Source organism: Anomaloglossus baeobatrachus, chromosome 9, assembly GCF_048569485.1.
Source record: "Anomaloglossus baeobatrachus isolate aAnoBae1 chromosome 9, aAnoBae1.hap1, whole genome shotgun sequence".
Classification (NCBI taxonomy): Eukaryota; Metazoa; Chordata; class Amphibia; order Anura; family Aromobatidae; genus Anomaloglossus; species Anomaloglossus baeobatrachus.
The window spans coordinates 114,029,192-114,043,018 of NC_134361.1; the positions used below are offsets into that span (position 1 = coordinate 114,029,192).

At 43.3% G+C, this 13,827-nt stretch overlaps 1 protein-coding gene across 1 annotated transcript in view; it reads right to left on the reverse strand.

The window, feature by feature from the left end:
• Positions 1–13,827, reverse strand: part of DCX (doublecortin) — a 231,654-nt gene that overhangs the window by 161,799 nt on the left and 56,028 nt on the right. Inside the window, exon 3 of the mRNA XM_075323945.1 lies at positions 7,687–8,027. Within this exon, the coding sequence (XP_075180060.1) occupies positions 7,687–8,027 (341 nt within the window). The remainder of the gene's footprint in view (positions 1–7,686; positions 8,028–13,827) is intronic.

Sequence of the window (13,827 nt, forward strand, 5' to 3'; positions counted from 1 at the left end):
AGTCATGTCATTTCACTGTCACCTATCGTCAGTCATGTTATCTCACAGTCACCCATCATCAGTCATGTCATCTCCCCGTCACCTATCATCAGTCACGTCATCTCACAGTCACCTATTATCAGTCATCTCATCTGACCATCACCTATCATCAGTCATGTCATCTCACAGTCACCTATTATCAGTCATCTCATCTGACCATCACCTATCATCAGTCATGTCATCTCACAGTCACCTATCATCAGTTATGTCATCTCATTGTCACCTATCATCAGTCACATCTCACAGTCACCTATCGTCAGTCATGTCATCTCACAGTCAGCTATCGTCAGTCATGTCATCTCATTGTCACCTATCATCAGTCACATCTCACAGTCACCTATCGTCAGTCACATCATCTCACTGTCTCCTATCGTCCGTAACGTCATCTCACAGTCAGCTATCGTCAGTTATGTCATCTGCTGTTATCTGCCTCCAGCTTTATAATAGCATTGTTATCGTTCAATGTAATCCTGTCTGTGATAATAATGAGATGATGGCTAAGAACTGATCTCTCCAGTTGGTATCTAGCGTGAAAAACTGCAAGATGTTAGCATTTCATAAAACATATTACTAGAATGCTTTTGCCAATGACAAAGGAATTCCAAAGCAAGCGATGATGGAGAATTGTTATTTAAGCTATATATTTTTCTTATGTAAAAAAGGGAGGATTTTTCTTCCTGGAGGAGAGTATGTAAGTCGGTTCTACAAATGTGTATCAATACATTAAATAAGGAATGAGTATTTGCATTGGCTTTCATCCCAGAACTTCAGTGTAAATTATACGCTCAAGGAATAGTCAAAAAGATGAAAAATTTATTTTTGATAAAATATTAAAATAATTTTGATTACCCCTTTTGGATATTAAGATTGGTAGCAACAGCCAACACAACAGACTTTCCCACTGGTGAACTCTTCATTTTTAGGTAAAGACCCCCATACACATTAGACTAAAGTCATTTGCACTCATCAATTTCAGGGGGTTCAGCTGACAGTCTAATATATATGGGGGTGCCAGCCAACTGATGGTCGGCACTGCAGAGATGTTGATCAAACATGTCCAACTACAGATCGCATTGTTTTCACTGACATAAGCCAGTGGACAACATGTCAGTTGGCGGCTTTCTCATAGTCTGCTGAGAAGGCTGTTGACTAATTGATCGGCTGATGGACGTCTAATGTGCACAGCCTGTAATTTCGGACTACCACTTTTGTTCTGTAATAGAAAAGCCATCACCAAAGATGCCTGACATCGGCTCTTTCGAAGAAAACAAAGGAGCGCTCAGCAGATTGACAGCTACTATATATGGGTGATATGTGAGAGATGACGGCCGAATGAACGACTGTTCCACTGTTTGACCAACAACTATGTAAAGTTTTTGAGTAATGGGTGGGGGGGGTCTTTAGATGTGTGCAGTATTAGTGGGCAAATATTGGTTTGTAAAACATAGTCTTACCCCTATACAAGTCACTAGTGCAGTCACACTTAGAATACTGTGCACAATTTTGGTCTCTAGTGTTTTTAAAAGGACAAATCTGAACTAGAGCGGGTGCAGAGAGAAGCAACCAGGGTTATTACAGGAATGGATTGACTGCAATACCAAGAAACGGTATAAAACTTTGGATTTTTCAAAGATTTAGGGGCGATCTTATTACAACGTACAAATATATGAAAGGACAGTACAGAGATCTTCTAATGAGCATTTTACACCTAGGCCTGTGATAGTGACAAGGGGCATCCTCTATGTCTAGGAGAAAGAAGGTTTAACCATAATCACAGACACAGATTCTTTACTGTAAGAGTAGTGGACACTATGAAACTCTCTGGTTGATTCACTACTAAAATTCAAGAGAGGCCTGGATGCCTTTTTGAAAAATATAACATTACTGGTTATGGGCAGTAGATTCTGTTATGGGACATTGATACTTGGAACTAGTCTTAAGCGGGCTTTACACGCTACGAGATCGCTACAGCGATCTTGTTGGGGTCATGGATTTTGTGACACACATCCGGCCGCTGTAGCGATCTCGTTGTCTGTGACTCCTAGGAGCGATTTTGGATCATTGCAAAAACGTCCAAAATCACTCCTCGTTGACATTGGGGTCCTCTCCCAATTATCGCTGCTGTCACTTGGGCGAAGGTGATCCTTGTCCCTGCGGCAGCACACATCGCTACGTGTGACCCCGCAGGAACGAGGAACCTCTCCTTATCTGCCACACGCCAGCAATGAGGAAGGAAGAAGGTGGGCGGGATGTTCGTCCCGCTCATCTCCGCCCCTCAGCTTTGATTGGGCGGCCGCTTAGTGATGTCGCTGTGACGCCGAGCGAACCGCCCCTCTTAGAAAGGAGGCGGTTCGCCGCTCCCAGCGACGTCGCCGAGCAGGTAAGTATGTGTGACGCTGCCGTAGTGATAATGTTTGCTACGGCAGCGATCTTTACATATCGGCATAACGATAGGGGCGGGTGCTATCACGCTCACCATCGCTAGCATCGGGTAGCGATCTCGTAGCGTATAAAGCCACCCTTAATGCTGTAGGTGGAGTCGGGAAGGAAATTTTCCCCTAATATAAAGCCATTAGTGCCTGCCCCAAGGGGTTTTAGTTTTTCTCTGGAACAACATGTTAGCTTATAGGCTGAACTCCATGGACTTAAGTCTACCTTTAAGGGGAGCAGGCGTGGAGATGCTGCAGGGACCAGCCTGTCCGACTTGTCTCCATTACGGCTTTTAAAGTAGATTTTCTCTGAAACGTCGCAGCATTTCAGAGCCAAACATACCTGACTGAAATCATACAGCCAGTGACTGATACATGCTGCCTAAGGATCTGACTGAATGTACCAGTTGTCAGGTTCCTTTGTAAGGGTTATTCCCATCTCTAAGATCCTATCCAATATGTACCACAGTAGATGTAATAATAATATTATCTAATACCTTCAATTAGAAATGTAGTATAGTTCACCTGATATAGCCATGTCTCTTACCTCATGTGCAGGTCATTGCTGGACCTTGAGTATCCATGGTTACGACCACACATACAGTTAGTTAGTTACTGGTGGCCATAACCATGGATACCTAAGGTCCTACATTGCCCTGAATATGAGGTAAGCGAAATAGTGAATCAAGAGAACTATGCTACATTTCTAATCGGAGGTATTTGCTAATATTATTATTATTACTACACCTACTACATATTAGGATAGGATCTTGGAGATGGGAACACCCCTTTAAGGTGTACATGCTCATCTCTGGGCCAACATCCTTATTTCTAAGGAATAGTCTTAGGGGTACTTTGCACGTTGCGACATCGCTACTGCGATATCGTCGGGGTCAAATCGAAAGTGATGCACATCCGGCGCCGGTAACGACGTCGCAACGTGTAAAGCCTAGATGCGCCGATAAACGATCGCAAAAGCGTCGTAAATCGGTGATCTGTGTAGCGTCGGACATTTTCATAATGTCGCACCAATAGGAGATACGATGTTGTTCGTCGTTCCTGCGGCAGCACACATCGCTGTGTGTGAAGCCGCAGGAGCGAGGAACATCTCCTTACCTGCCTCCACCAGCTATGCAGAAGGAAGGAGGTAGGCGGGATGTTTACGTCCCGCTCATCTCCGCCCCTCCGCTTCTATTGGCCGCCTGCCATGTGACGTCGCTGTGACGCCGCATGACCCGCCCCCTAAGAAAGGAGGCGGGTCGCCGGCCAGAGCGACGTCGCAGGGCAGGTAAGTGCGTGTGAAGCTGCCGTAGCGATAATGCTCGCTACGGCAGCTATCACAAGATATCGCATGTGCGACGGGGGCGGGTACTATTGCGCTCGGCATTGCTATCATCTGCTAGCGATGTCGCAGCGTGCAAAGTACCCCTTAGACTTTTAATGGCCCCTCCTTTGCAGTTTAAGCTTTTTCTGCTGGCATATAAACTGCATCCCTTTCTACTTATAGGAGCTATATACAGTATAACCTCAGGTAGCTCCACAAAAAACGAGCTGCATTTCAAAGTAATTTTCTGTATTGTCTGGTTTGGTAATAGTCTTTTAATGTCTTCAAGATGCTTTACATTCATTCTTAGGCTCAGAGAACACAGAGATTCTAGAAGTGCGATCCATAATTGTCTTAGCAGGAGAAGTAAATGTGGTATTTTTAGAAAAGTACAGTTCTGTTAGCTGCTGGGATAGAAAATCCAAATGTAGTTTAAATGCTCTAATTAATATGTGCTCTGGATTCTGCCTACGAATGTATATTAGGGAATATGTACCTTTTGTTCCGAAAGCCGCTTATACTAAATCTTTACTGTAATGGCTGACTACACTTTATTAGGACCTAGTGGTGCATGAGGATATAAAAATGAAATGAGGGTAAGTTTACCATGATTTATGGGGTTACACCAGAGACCTCGGTAAAAAAACATTACACGTAACCTCCTTGTCTACTCTCCTATTACAATATATCTGCCAGAGAACATATAACTCATATCATTCCTTAACGTGCGCCACTATTAACTCTACTGTAACCAAAATAATTGTTCGTTCTTTGTCCTAGTTATTTTCACACCAAAGAACTATTGAATAAAGTTTATATACTGTACTGGACAATAGTCCTTATGTGAAAAATACCACAATGAAACACAAGTTGCCTCCCACCAACAGCTCTTTATCTCTGCAAGGTTGAATGAAAATGCCTTGGCCAAAAATCAAATGTTCCTAGAACATAATCTAGATTTTCTAAAATGAATAATTTTCTATCTGATATTACCCGTTATTTATGAGTACAGATGTTTGGGGATACATATTGTATATTATAGTTCACTGATCATGTCTTTCATAAACAGTGATATTGAGAATTACCTAGAAATACCAAATATTTCCCAGATCTGTACATTCTTTAACCAAGAATCTGCAAAAACACTAGTGCAGCCCTCATTATCTCCCACCTGGACTACTGCAATCTCCTGCTCTCTGGCTTTCCTTCTAACTCTCACACCCCTACAATCTATTCTAAACTCTGCCACATGATTATTCCACCTCTCGCCCCGCAATTCCCCGGCCTCTCCACTCTGACAATCCCTTCACTGGCTTCTCATTGCCCAAAGACTCCAGTTCAAAACACCAACCTGACATACAAAGCCATCCACAACCTGTCTTCTCCATACATCTGTGGCCTAGTCTCTCAGTACTTCCATACACGCAACCTCCGATCCTCACAAGATTTCCTTCTCTGCTCCACTCTTATCTCCTCTTCCCACAATCGCATACAAGATTTCTCCCATGCATCCTCCCATATTTTGGGACTCTCTACTGCAACACATCAGACTCTCGCCTTCCTTAGAAACCTTCAAAAGGAACCTGAAGACCTACCTCTTCCAACAAGCCTACAACCTGCAGTAACCCTCAGTCCGCTTTAACACCACACGACCACCTCCACCCTCACTTACTGCATCCTCATCCTCACCCATCCCCTGTAGACTGTGAGCCCTTGCGGGCAGGGTCCTCTCTCCTCATGTACCTGACTGTGCCTTGCATTGTTAATGATTATTGTACTTCTATACGGATGCCCCTTTTCACATGTAAAGCGCCATGGAATAAATGGTTCAATAATAATAATAATAATAATAATAATAATAATAAAAAGAGTAGTAATTGAACATATTTGGGTAGGGAATCATATTAATCAATATAAATTGTTTTGTTTGTAAGGAGAATTAATGCAATTATCCTTTCCATTCTTCTTTGCCTTCCAATGGAGCAAAAAGGAAGCAGATAATGACATCAGCGGTACAGCTATAAGGGTCACAGTGGTCTCAGTTGAGATGTGAGGACTCGGCCTTTAGGTCTCTAAAGACAGCGTTCCCCTAGCATTATAGCTCTGTGCTGCAAATTTGTTGCTTTATCACTAAAGGCCCCGTTACACGCAATGACATCGCTAACGAGATGTCATTGGGGAACACGGAATTCGTGACGCACATCCAGCCTCGTTAGCGACATCGTTGCGTGTGTGCATGTGTGCTGCCTCAGGAACGACGAACAACCTGCGTCCAGCACCAGCAACGATATTTGGGAAATGTACGACGTGTCAACAATCAACGATTTGGTGAGTATTTTGCATCGTTAGCGGTCGCTCGTACGTGTCACACACCCCAGGAACGGCGATCAAACATCGTACCTGCGTCCTCTGGCAATGAAGTGGGTGTGACTTTCATGTGGCTGCTCTCCGCCCCTCCGCTTCTATTGGACGCCTGCCGTGTGACGTCGCTGTGATGCCGCACAAACCGCCCCCTTAGAAAAGAGGCTGTTCGCGGCCACAGCGACGTTGCTAGGAAGGTAAGTATGTGTGACGGGTACTAGCGATATTGTGCGCCACGGGCAGCGATTTGCCCGTGACGCACAAACGATGGGGGCGGGTGCTTTCACGAGCGACATCGCTAGTGATGTCGTTGCATGTAAAGCGCCCTTTAGTCTCTTAAAACAATAATTTCAACAATGTATGTGAAAGCATAAGTGGTGGCACAGTCGGTGGCACAGTCGGACATGTAATAGACATTCTGCGTTGGAGGGGATTACTGGAGACAGCTGAATAGTTGATAGTAATTGATCCAGCCTCCGAACTTATATCAACAAGGCCTATCCACTGTGCCTATCACATACTGTATATCATCTCTATCCCCATGAGGAAACATATTATTCTTAATTGTATACATTTTTCATCTCAGTGGCAAGCTATGTTGGAAAATTCAGCCGGCTTTTGCTTTTTGATATACAACAACATCAATTACAGAATCAATGTAAGTAAAAATTCTTAAAAGTACTGTTTCGATATTCAAAAAAAGTTCCATTGGTGTTGTGCAAAGGTACACCAACATTTAGAGGTCAATTTACCTGTTGAACACATTTTTTGGAGATTTACCCAACATACAACCTGAGCACCAAACATGGTGTGAACATGGCCTTTGTAAGTTCTGTAAATATAGTAATCATCATGTAATCATCATCCCAATAAATGCTTTTCCATGATATGACATATAGATATGGAGAAATGGAAGAAAGCAATCAGCAGAACTCTCAAGATCTGTACATCATGGGCAGGACTATTGGAACTGGCAATCAATGCTCAGCTATTTTTCCTTTAATTGTGGCATAAGGTATTGGTGTTATACCGTTTGTGTACTGTTAAATTTTATTATGACTGCCTTAGGCTAAGTTCACACAGGGCATCTTTTACTGCTTTTTTGGTACGTTTTTGAGGTCACAAAGATGCACCAAAATGTATGCATTTCCTTCTCCCAACAAAGTCTATGAGATTTCTATTTTGCTGTCCACACTGGGCATGTTTTTTTGGCTGCATCTTGGCTGCGTTTTTGAAGATGCAGCATGTCAATTATTTTTGCCAGTGTTTTTGAGCCCTTCCAGTCAATAGATTTGACTTAAAAAATGCATTGGGCAAAATACGGTAAATCACGTCAAAAACGCATGTGCTTTTTATGCGTTTTTACCCAGGGTGAGTTTTTTTGGGACCAAAAACGCTGCATCTTTGTGGTTAAGAAAAGATGCAGTCTGTGAACATAGGCTTACTTTTAAAGGAAGACAGTCGACTATAGTCTTTTCTATAAACTAAAAAGTATTCCCAAAGTATGTGAATACTGGTCCAAATCTCTCCTACCTGTTTTCCATCCAAGGTGTACAGCTTCTTGACCACTCCAGTTTCCAGTTTAATGGCATCAGTGATATCGGTGAGGACTTGTTCAAAGGAATGGGCTGTCTTCTTGTTGAGAAGGACACGTACAGCCTTACGAGGCTTTACTCCACTTCGAATGATAGTTACCAACTTGGGACGGACAAAGTCCTTGCTCTCCTTGGACTGGGAGTTGTTGCAGGTACCCAGTGACTGTGGGCTCTTTTGAGCAGCAGAAGTCTTCACATTTACTGACCAGTTTGGGTTGACATTCTTTGTGTATTCCAGTTTCTTGAAGAAGTTGTCAGATGAACAAACATAGCTTTCTCCTAAAATATACGATACAAAAAAGTAGAAATTTACCACCTTATATAACTCGTCTTACTTACAGTGATACATGTGAATGTAGATATTCTCTCGTTCTCAAACAGAAATTCCATTTGGAACTTTACAAACTATATCTGGGGTTGATATCATGAACAGTTTAAGAAAAAGTATACAAAAACTCTAGATTAGAATTAAATGGTCTTCTACCCCTTCCATCAAAATGACTATCTAGCAATCTAGCATCCGGTATTAAGGATCATTCGCCACTTTTCAATTTCGGCCACTTGTGGGTCGGATTGTTTTTGGCACATATTGAAACGTCACTATATATTACATGCAATTATACCACTAGACCCCATACCAGTAGTTTTAAGAGCTAAGCTAATTTGATCCAATTAAAAGGAAGCAAAGATGGGCCTGAAGACGTCAATATGCAGCCAGTACCTACGTTTATAAAGGAAGCCGTAAGAATTTCAATCAGATTATTGACACTTGTGTTGGCTTACTTATTAAAGACCCCTAGAGAAAGAGTTTAGGTGTACAGTACGTGTGCTTTATTTGGCAACTGTGAAAAAAGTGGTGTATATATTGCGCTGCTGTCAATCATTCAGATGATGCGGCATTGTTGGAAATAATGGGCTTTATTTTATTAACGCATTTTGAAGTACACTGACAACTTCTTCAAGATCTCAGACACAGATATGTCTGATCTTTAGAAAGAAGTTAGTGGACTTCGAGACATGTCAATCAAATAAAGCCCATTTATTCCAACAATGTTGCATCATCTGAATGATTGAGAGCAGCGCAGTATACAAGAGTGGACATATCATTGGTGTAACAGAGGCCCAAGAGGTAAAGAGTCCATTTCTACCTCCAAAGCAGGTGCAATTTTGCATTTTTATGAGCTCTTGGGCTGCAAATCCCATATATTGTTCTTGCACAAGGGCCCCTTTCTGTTTGTGTGCATGAGTTGCAGTATATACACCACTTTTTTCCACATGAATAATTGGCGCCTCTAGCAGCTGGTAGCCTGTAGCAATTCACATCTTTATGTCTGTTATAGTCATCCTAAAGGTGAGCACATACCTTTATTTATTCTGAATTCTATCAGGATAGAACCCTATTGTGTTCTCTGTCTCTCTACAGTCTACTTTTTTTTCCTCTAAATATATCCCATAGGCAAGGCCGGACACAGAAAGAAGAGGGCCCCTATGAAAGAACAGTATATGGGCCCTTTGTAGTCTAATGATATGTCTTTGACAAAAGCTGTTTGCGGCTTTTGAGATGGTAGTGTCCCCCTTACCTCTTGGGCCCTGTGCAGTGGCATAGGTTGCACCAATGATATGTCTGCCCCACTGGTGGACACAGACAGAAAAGGGCTGCTATTCAAGGACAGTATATGGGCCCTTTGTAGCCTAATGATGTGTCTTTAACGAAAGCTGTTTATGGCTTTGGAGGTGGTAGTGTTTCCCCTTACTTCTGGGGTCCCTGTGTGGTTGAATAGTTACCACCAAAGATATGTCTGTCTCACTGGCAGACACAGACAAAATAAGGGCTCCTGTGCAAGGACAGTATATGTGCCATTTGTAGTCTAATCATGGGTCTTTGACAAAAGCGGTTTGTGGCTTTAGAGGTAGTAGTGTCCCCTTTATCTCTTGGGTCCCTGTGCAGCTGTATAGGTTGCACCAATGATATGTCCATCCGTCTGGTGGACACAGACAGAAAAGGGCCCTTGTAAAAGGACAGTATATGGGCCCTTTGTAATGTAAACAGGTGTCTTTCATAAAAGCAGTTTGTGGCTTTTGAGGTGGTAGTGTCTCCCCTTACGTCTTGGGCCCCTGTGCGGTGGCATAGGTTGCACCAATGATATGTCTGCCCCACTTGCAGACGCGGACAGAAAAGGGCCTCTGAGCAAGGACAGTATATGAGCAATTTGTAACCTAATGATGTGCCTTTGACAAGAGCTGTTTGCTACTTTGGAGATGGTAGTGTGGTGGAGGGCACGGGGCAGGCAGTGCTAGTCATGGTCACAGGGGTCAACAGGCCGCAGCGCAGCCATCCTTTAGCCCCTCGCCTCCCCATTGCCACACCACACAAAGGAGAACTCCGTAACCATTCAGGCAAGACCACTTTCTCTCTTTCAGTAAGTAAAGTCCCAACAAGGTTTCTTCTCTCAAAGATGCAAACTTTAATTTTCCTTCAATTTCTGGATTACTTCTGTCCGTGCTTCGCCAGCACTGGTATTCATCCCATAGGGATTCCTTTTTCTCCTTCTTCTCAAACACAATTTAGCAGCTGTCTGTATTTCAGGCACCTGGGTTCTGTCTGACACCTCTAGGCCTCTCATTCCTCCACTACACTTCACACTGGCACCGACCGGTTCATTAAGTCCATTGAGCCACTTCCCCCCACCCACAGAGGTTGCTAGCATACACAAAGGACCACAACCGACAGGTCTCTCCCATCTATGCCTAGGCCATCCAGCCATACCCTACTCTTTGAGGGCCTACTGACCTTCAGTAAGCAGAGGAATTGTTGAGTATTACGAGCCAGGTAATATGGACGCCAGAACCCCGACTGTCAGTGCTAAACCCCCCTTCTTGGGGACGCAGTTAGGCAATCCAGAACGGATCCCGTGTGTCACGGCCGCAGGGGTGATCGTTAGGGTCAGACTCTTTAGAATGAGCTGTTCGCACTATATCTCCACTGGGACGTTCCTCTCCTCTCCTCCTTTTCTCTATCTCTCCCTTTTATATCCCCTACTATCCTCCTCCTACTACTCTCTCCCTGCCAACCCAGGTGCCAGGACAGCCATGCTACTCCTCTGCCACCTGGTGATGGTTTTACACAATACATTTTACATTTTGTAATTATTACACAGACTATCAGTGTGCCGGCTACAGACCCTAATTAATAACTAACCCTAACCCCCCTACAGTAGTGGCCCCCTTACCTATTGGGACTATGTGCTGCTGCATAGCTTGCACCAATGATATGTGCACCCTTGTCCATAGCTCCACAGTATATACTCTACTGCTTTCATGGCTCCTCCTGAGGAATCAAATAGCTTAAGAGCTTGAAAGATTAATGTGACGGATCTTTCCATGCAATATTTTGTCAGTGCACTATTGCAGAAGAGGTTTACTTCACATCACATTTATATGAATGACACAAAATCATCCATCTTTTTAAGTAACCAGTGACCCTATAATGTTGGCCTCCATGTTAAACATTAGCTCTTTACCTATTTCAGGTCTCTAATGACTGAATACATCTCCGTTAATGGAAGGACAAGGTATTCGGCAGCAGGTGACTATTGTATCACGACCGTGAAAGGTAAACCGCGAATCTGTTGCCATAGAAACAATGCGAGTGCTAAATAGCGTTCTACAATAGGCTCCCTCCAAACATGTCTGCAGTGACAAGACGGGGTTAAACACGTACAGTTCTATTAATGGCATTTATTTATGCTACGGAAAAAAGCCTAGGAAAGAAAAATCAAGATTGGTGCTACAATAACTGCAAGCAGAGGAGAAACTGGGGCTTCTTATAGGATTAGCATTGCTTGCCAGTCCCTCTAAACACATATCATACACATCCATTTTAATTTCTTTCAGCTTCTCGGCCTCAATGGGATTTGCAAATTAATTGGAGCGGTTTTAGCTTTGCGGAAAAAGAGCACATGCTTATCTAAACAGCCCCTTCATTGCAGAAGCCTGTATCCTATTCATGAAATCTCGACTGCGTGACTGTCATGAAATTCTGCAATATTCCCCCGCCCTAATTTATAAATATATATGCTAAAAAATTCCGTTTCATACCTCCCTGCCAGTTCGGCCCGCAGCACTTTCCGCTTAAAGTTATTCTCTTTTATAGACCAATAACGAAGCGGTACAGATTGTGAACTTGGATTTATTTGTAATTATAATTGGAAATCATTAATAGCCCACGCCGCTAATTACTCAGAATGAGACATTGATAAAAAGAATATTTCCAGTGAGTGTTCATAAATTTTACTCTTAGAAATGCCTGCCATATTTCCGATAAACAAATAATGCAGTGACGGCTTGATCGGGGTTATTGGGGTTAGAATCAGCCTTCGGTAGTCTAATAACACATTGAAAATATAGGTCAGTGACGTTTCAGAAAGGGCTCATTGACTTTACTGCAATTGGCATTGACTGCTGGAAATAAATGACTCACACTTCCATTGCAAGCTGTCAAAGTAGATGTAGCTTACATGGTGCTTTAGTGATTTGCATTACTATTTTATGAATATATAAGAAACGTTATGCACCTTTAGCAATATGGAAAAGGATGCTGTGATGCTAGACACTACTACGAGCAGTATGGATGGACGGGTAGTTAGACAAGCCTGTATTCATAAACCAAAAGGACCCAGCAGGACACAGGGAGAAAGCTGAGACCTAAAGTCAGAGGTCAAGGGTCAAGATTCCAGGAGAGTACATATTAGATTCAGGTAGCAGACAGACGTGGTCAGGAATAGATCCGAGGTCAAAAGCCAGGAGGTAACTACAAAGAGAGAGTGGGCAGAGAGGGGTCAATAACAGTCTGGGGTCGACAAGCCAAGTTCAGAACACTTACACAAACAGGAGCCAAGAGCACAACTGGAGAACCAGGAAGTACGACTGGCAAAGTCCTGTTGGAGCATGCCCAGTAATGAGGCAATCACCAGGAACGAAGAGCATCTGCGTAAGCACCTCCTAGAACCAGCATGGGACCTAGTGCTGAAAACAACCTGTCTGCAGGTGCTCAATACACGTAGCAGAGTACTTCCAGTACAAAAGCTCTGTGCTATGAAAACATGTAAGTGCCAACTCTGCAGCTTAGGAGAGCAAGACAGAACATAACCTGTGTGCAAAATGCTCTACACAGCGGAACCATAACAGAAGCAGGGTTGCAAGAAGTCACCACGCAAACAAAGAATAGGACCATATTCCAATATGGCTACCTTCAACAGCACAAGTTTACTGGTATCATATTAAAGGCTTAATTATTAGCCCCCTATTGCCATATGCTTATTTTATTTTCCTTCTTGCTTTGTCTCCCTAGAATCTGCATATATATTTTTACCACTTCTCTCATTCTCTTCATTATCATCATTGAGGTGGTACCCTTTAATTGCTATGACAGCTATCCTGATAGCTACACCCATGGAGGAAAGACCTAAAGGGAGCCTGCAATCCCAAATTGACAGCATATATTAAGCACATTGCCCTCTAAGGCATACATGTCACACTCTGGCCCTCAGAGTAATTATCTTTGGCCCACGAGACAGGGGCGTTGCTAGTGTCAAAGGTCCAGAGCTCCGGCCCCAAACTTTTTGACTGAAGCCTGTCCCGGATCTCCTTGCAACAGCCACATTGAACTTTGTCAGCCTCAAAATGACGTAGACATAATTCAATCACAGATCAATAGCTCCAAGCTCTACCACTATAGGCCTGTGGCTTACCAGACGTCAGTGTACTCATGCACTCAGCACGATAACGTAATGGCACATCACCACCTCTGCAGGCCTACCATAGAAGTCAGAGGAGGAGACTGAGTCTGCGGTGCCAATAATCAGGATTAGGTGAGTATAATCTTTATTGTGAGTCTGTGGGGGCATAAAATAGGATAAAGGGAGTTATGGGGGCCATCATACAGTATGCATGGGGCTGTGAGGGCCATCTTACAGTATATAAGGGGCTGTTGAGCACATTAAACTATATATCAGGAGTTGTGGGAGCCATCATACAGTATGTAGGGAACTGTGGAGGCCATCATAGTATACTATGTCCT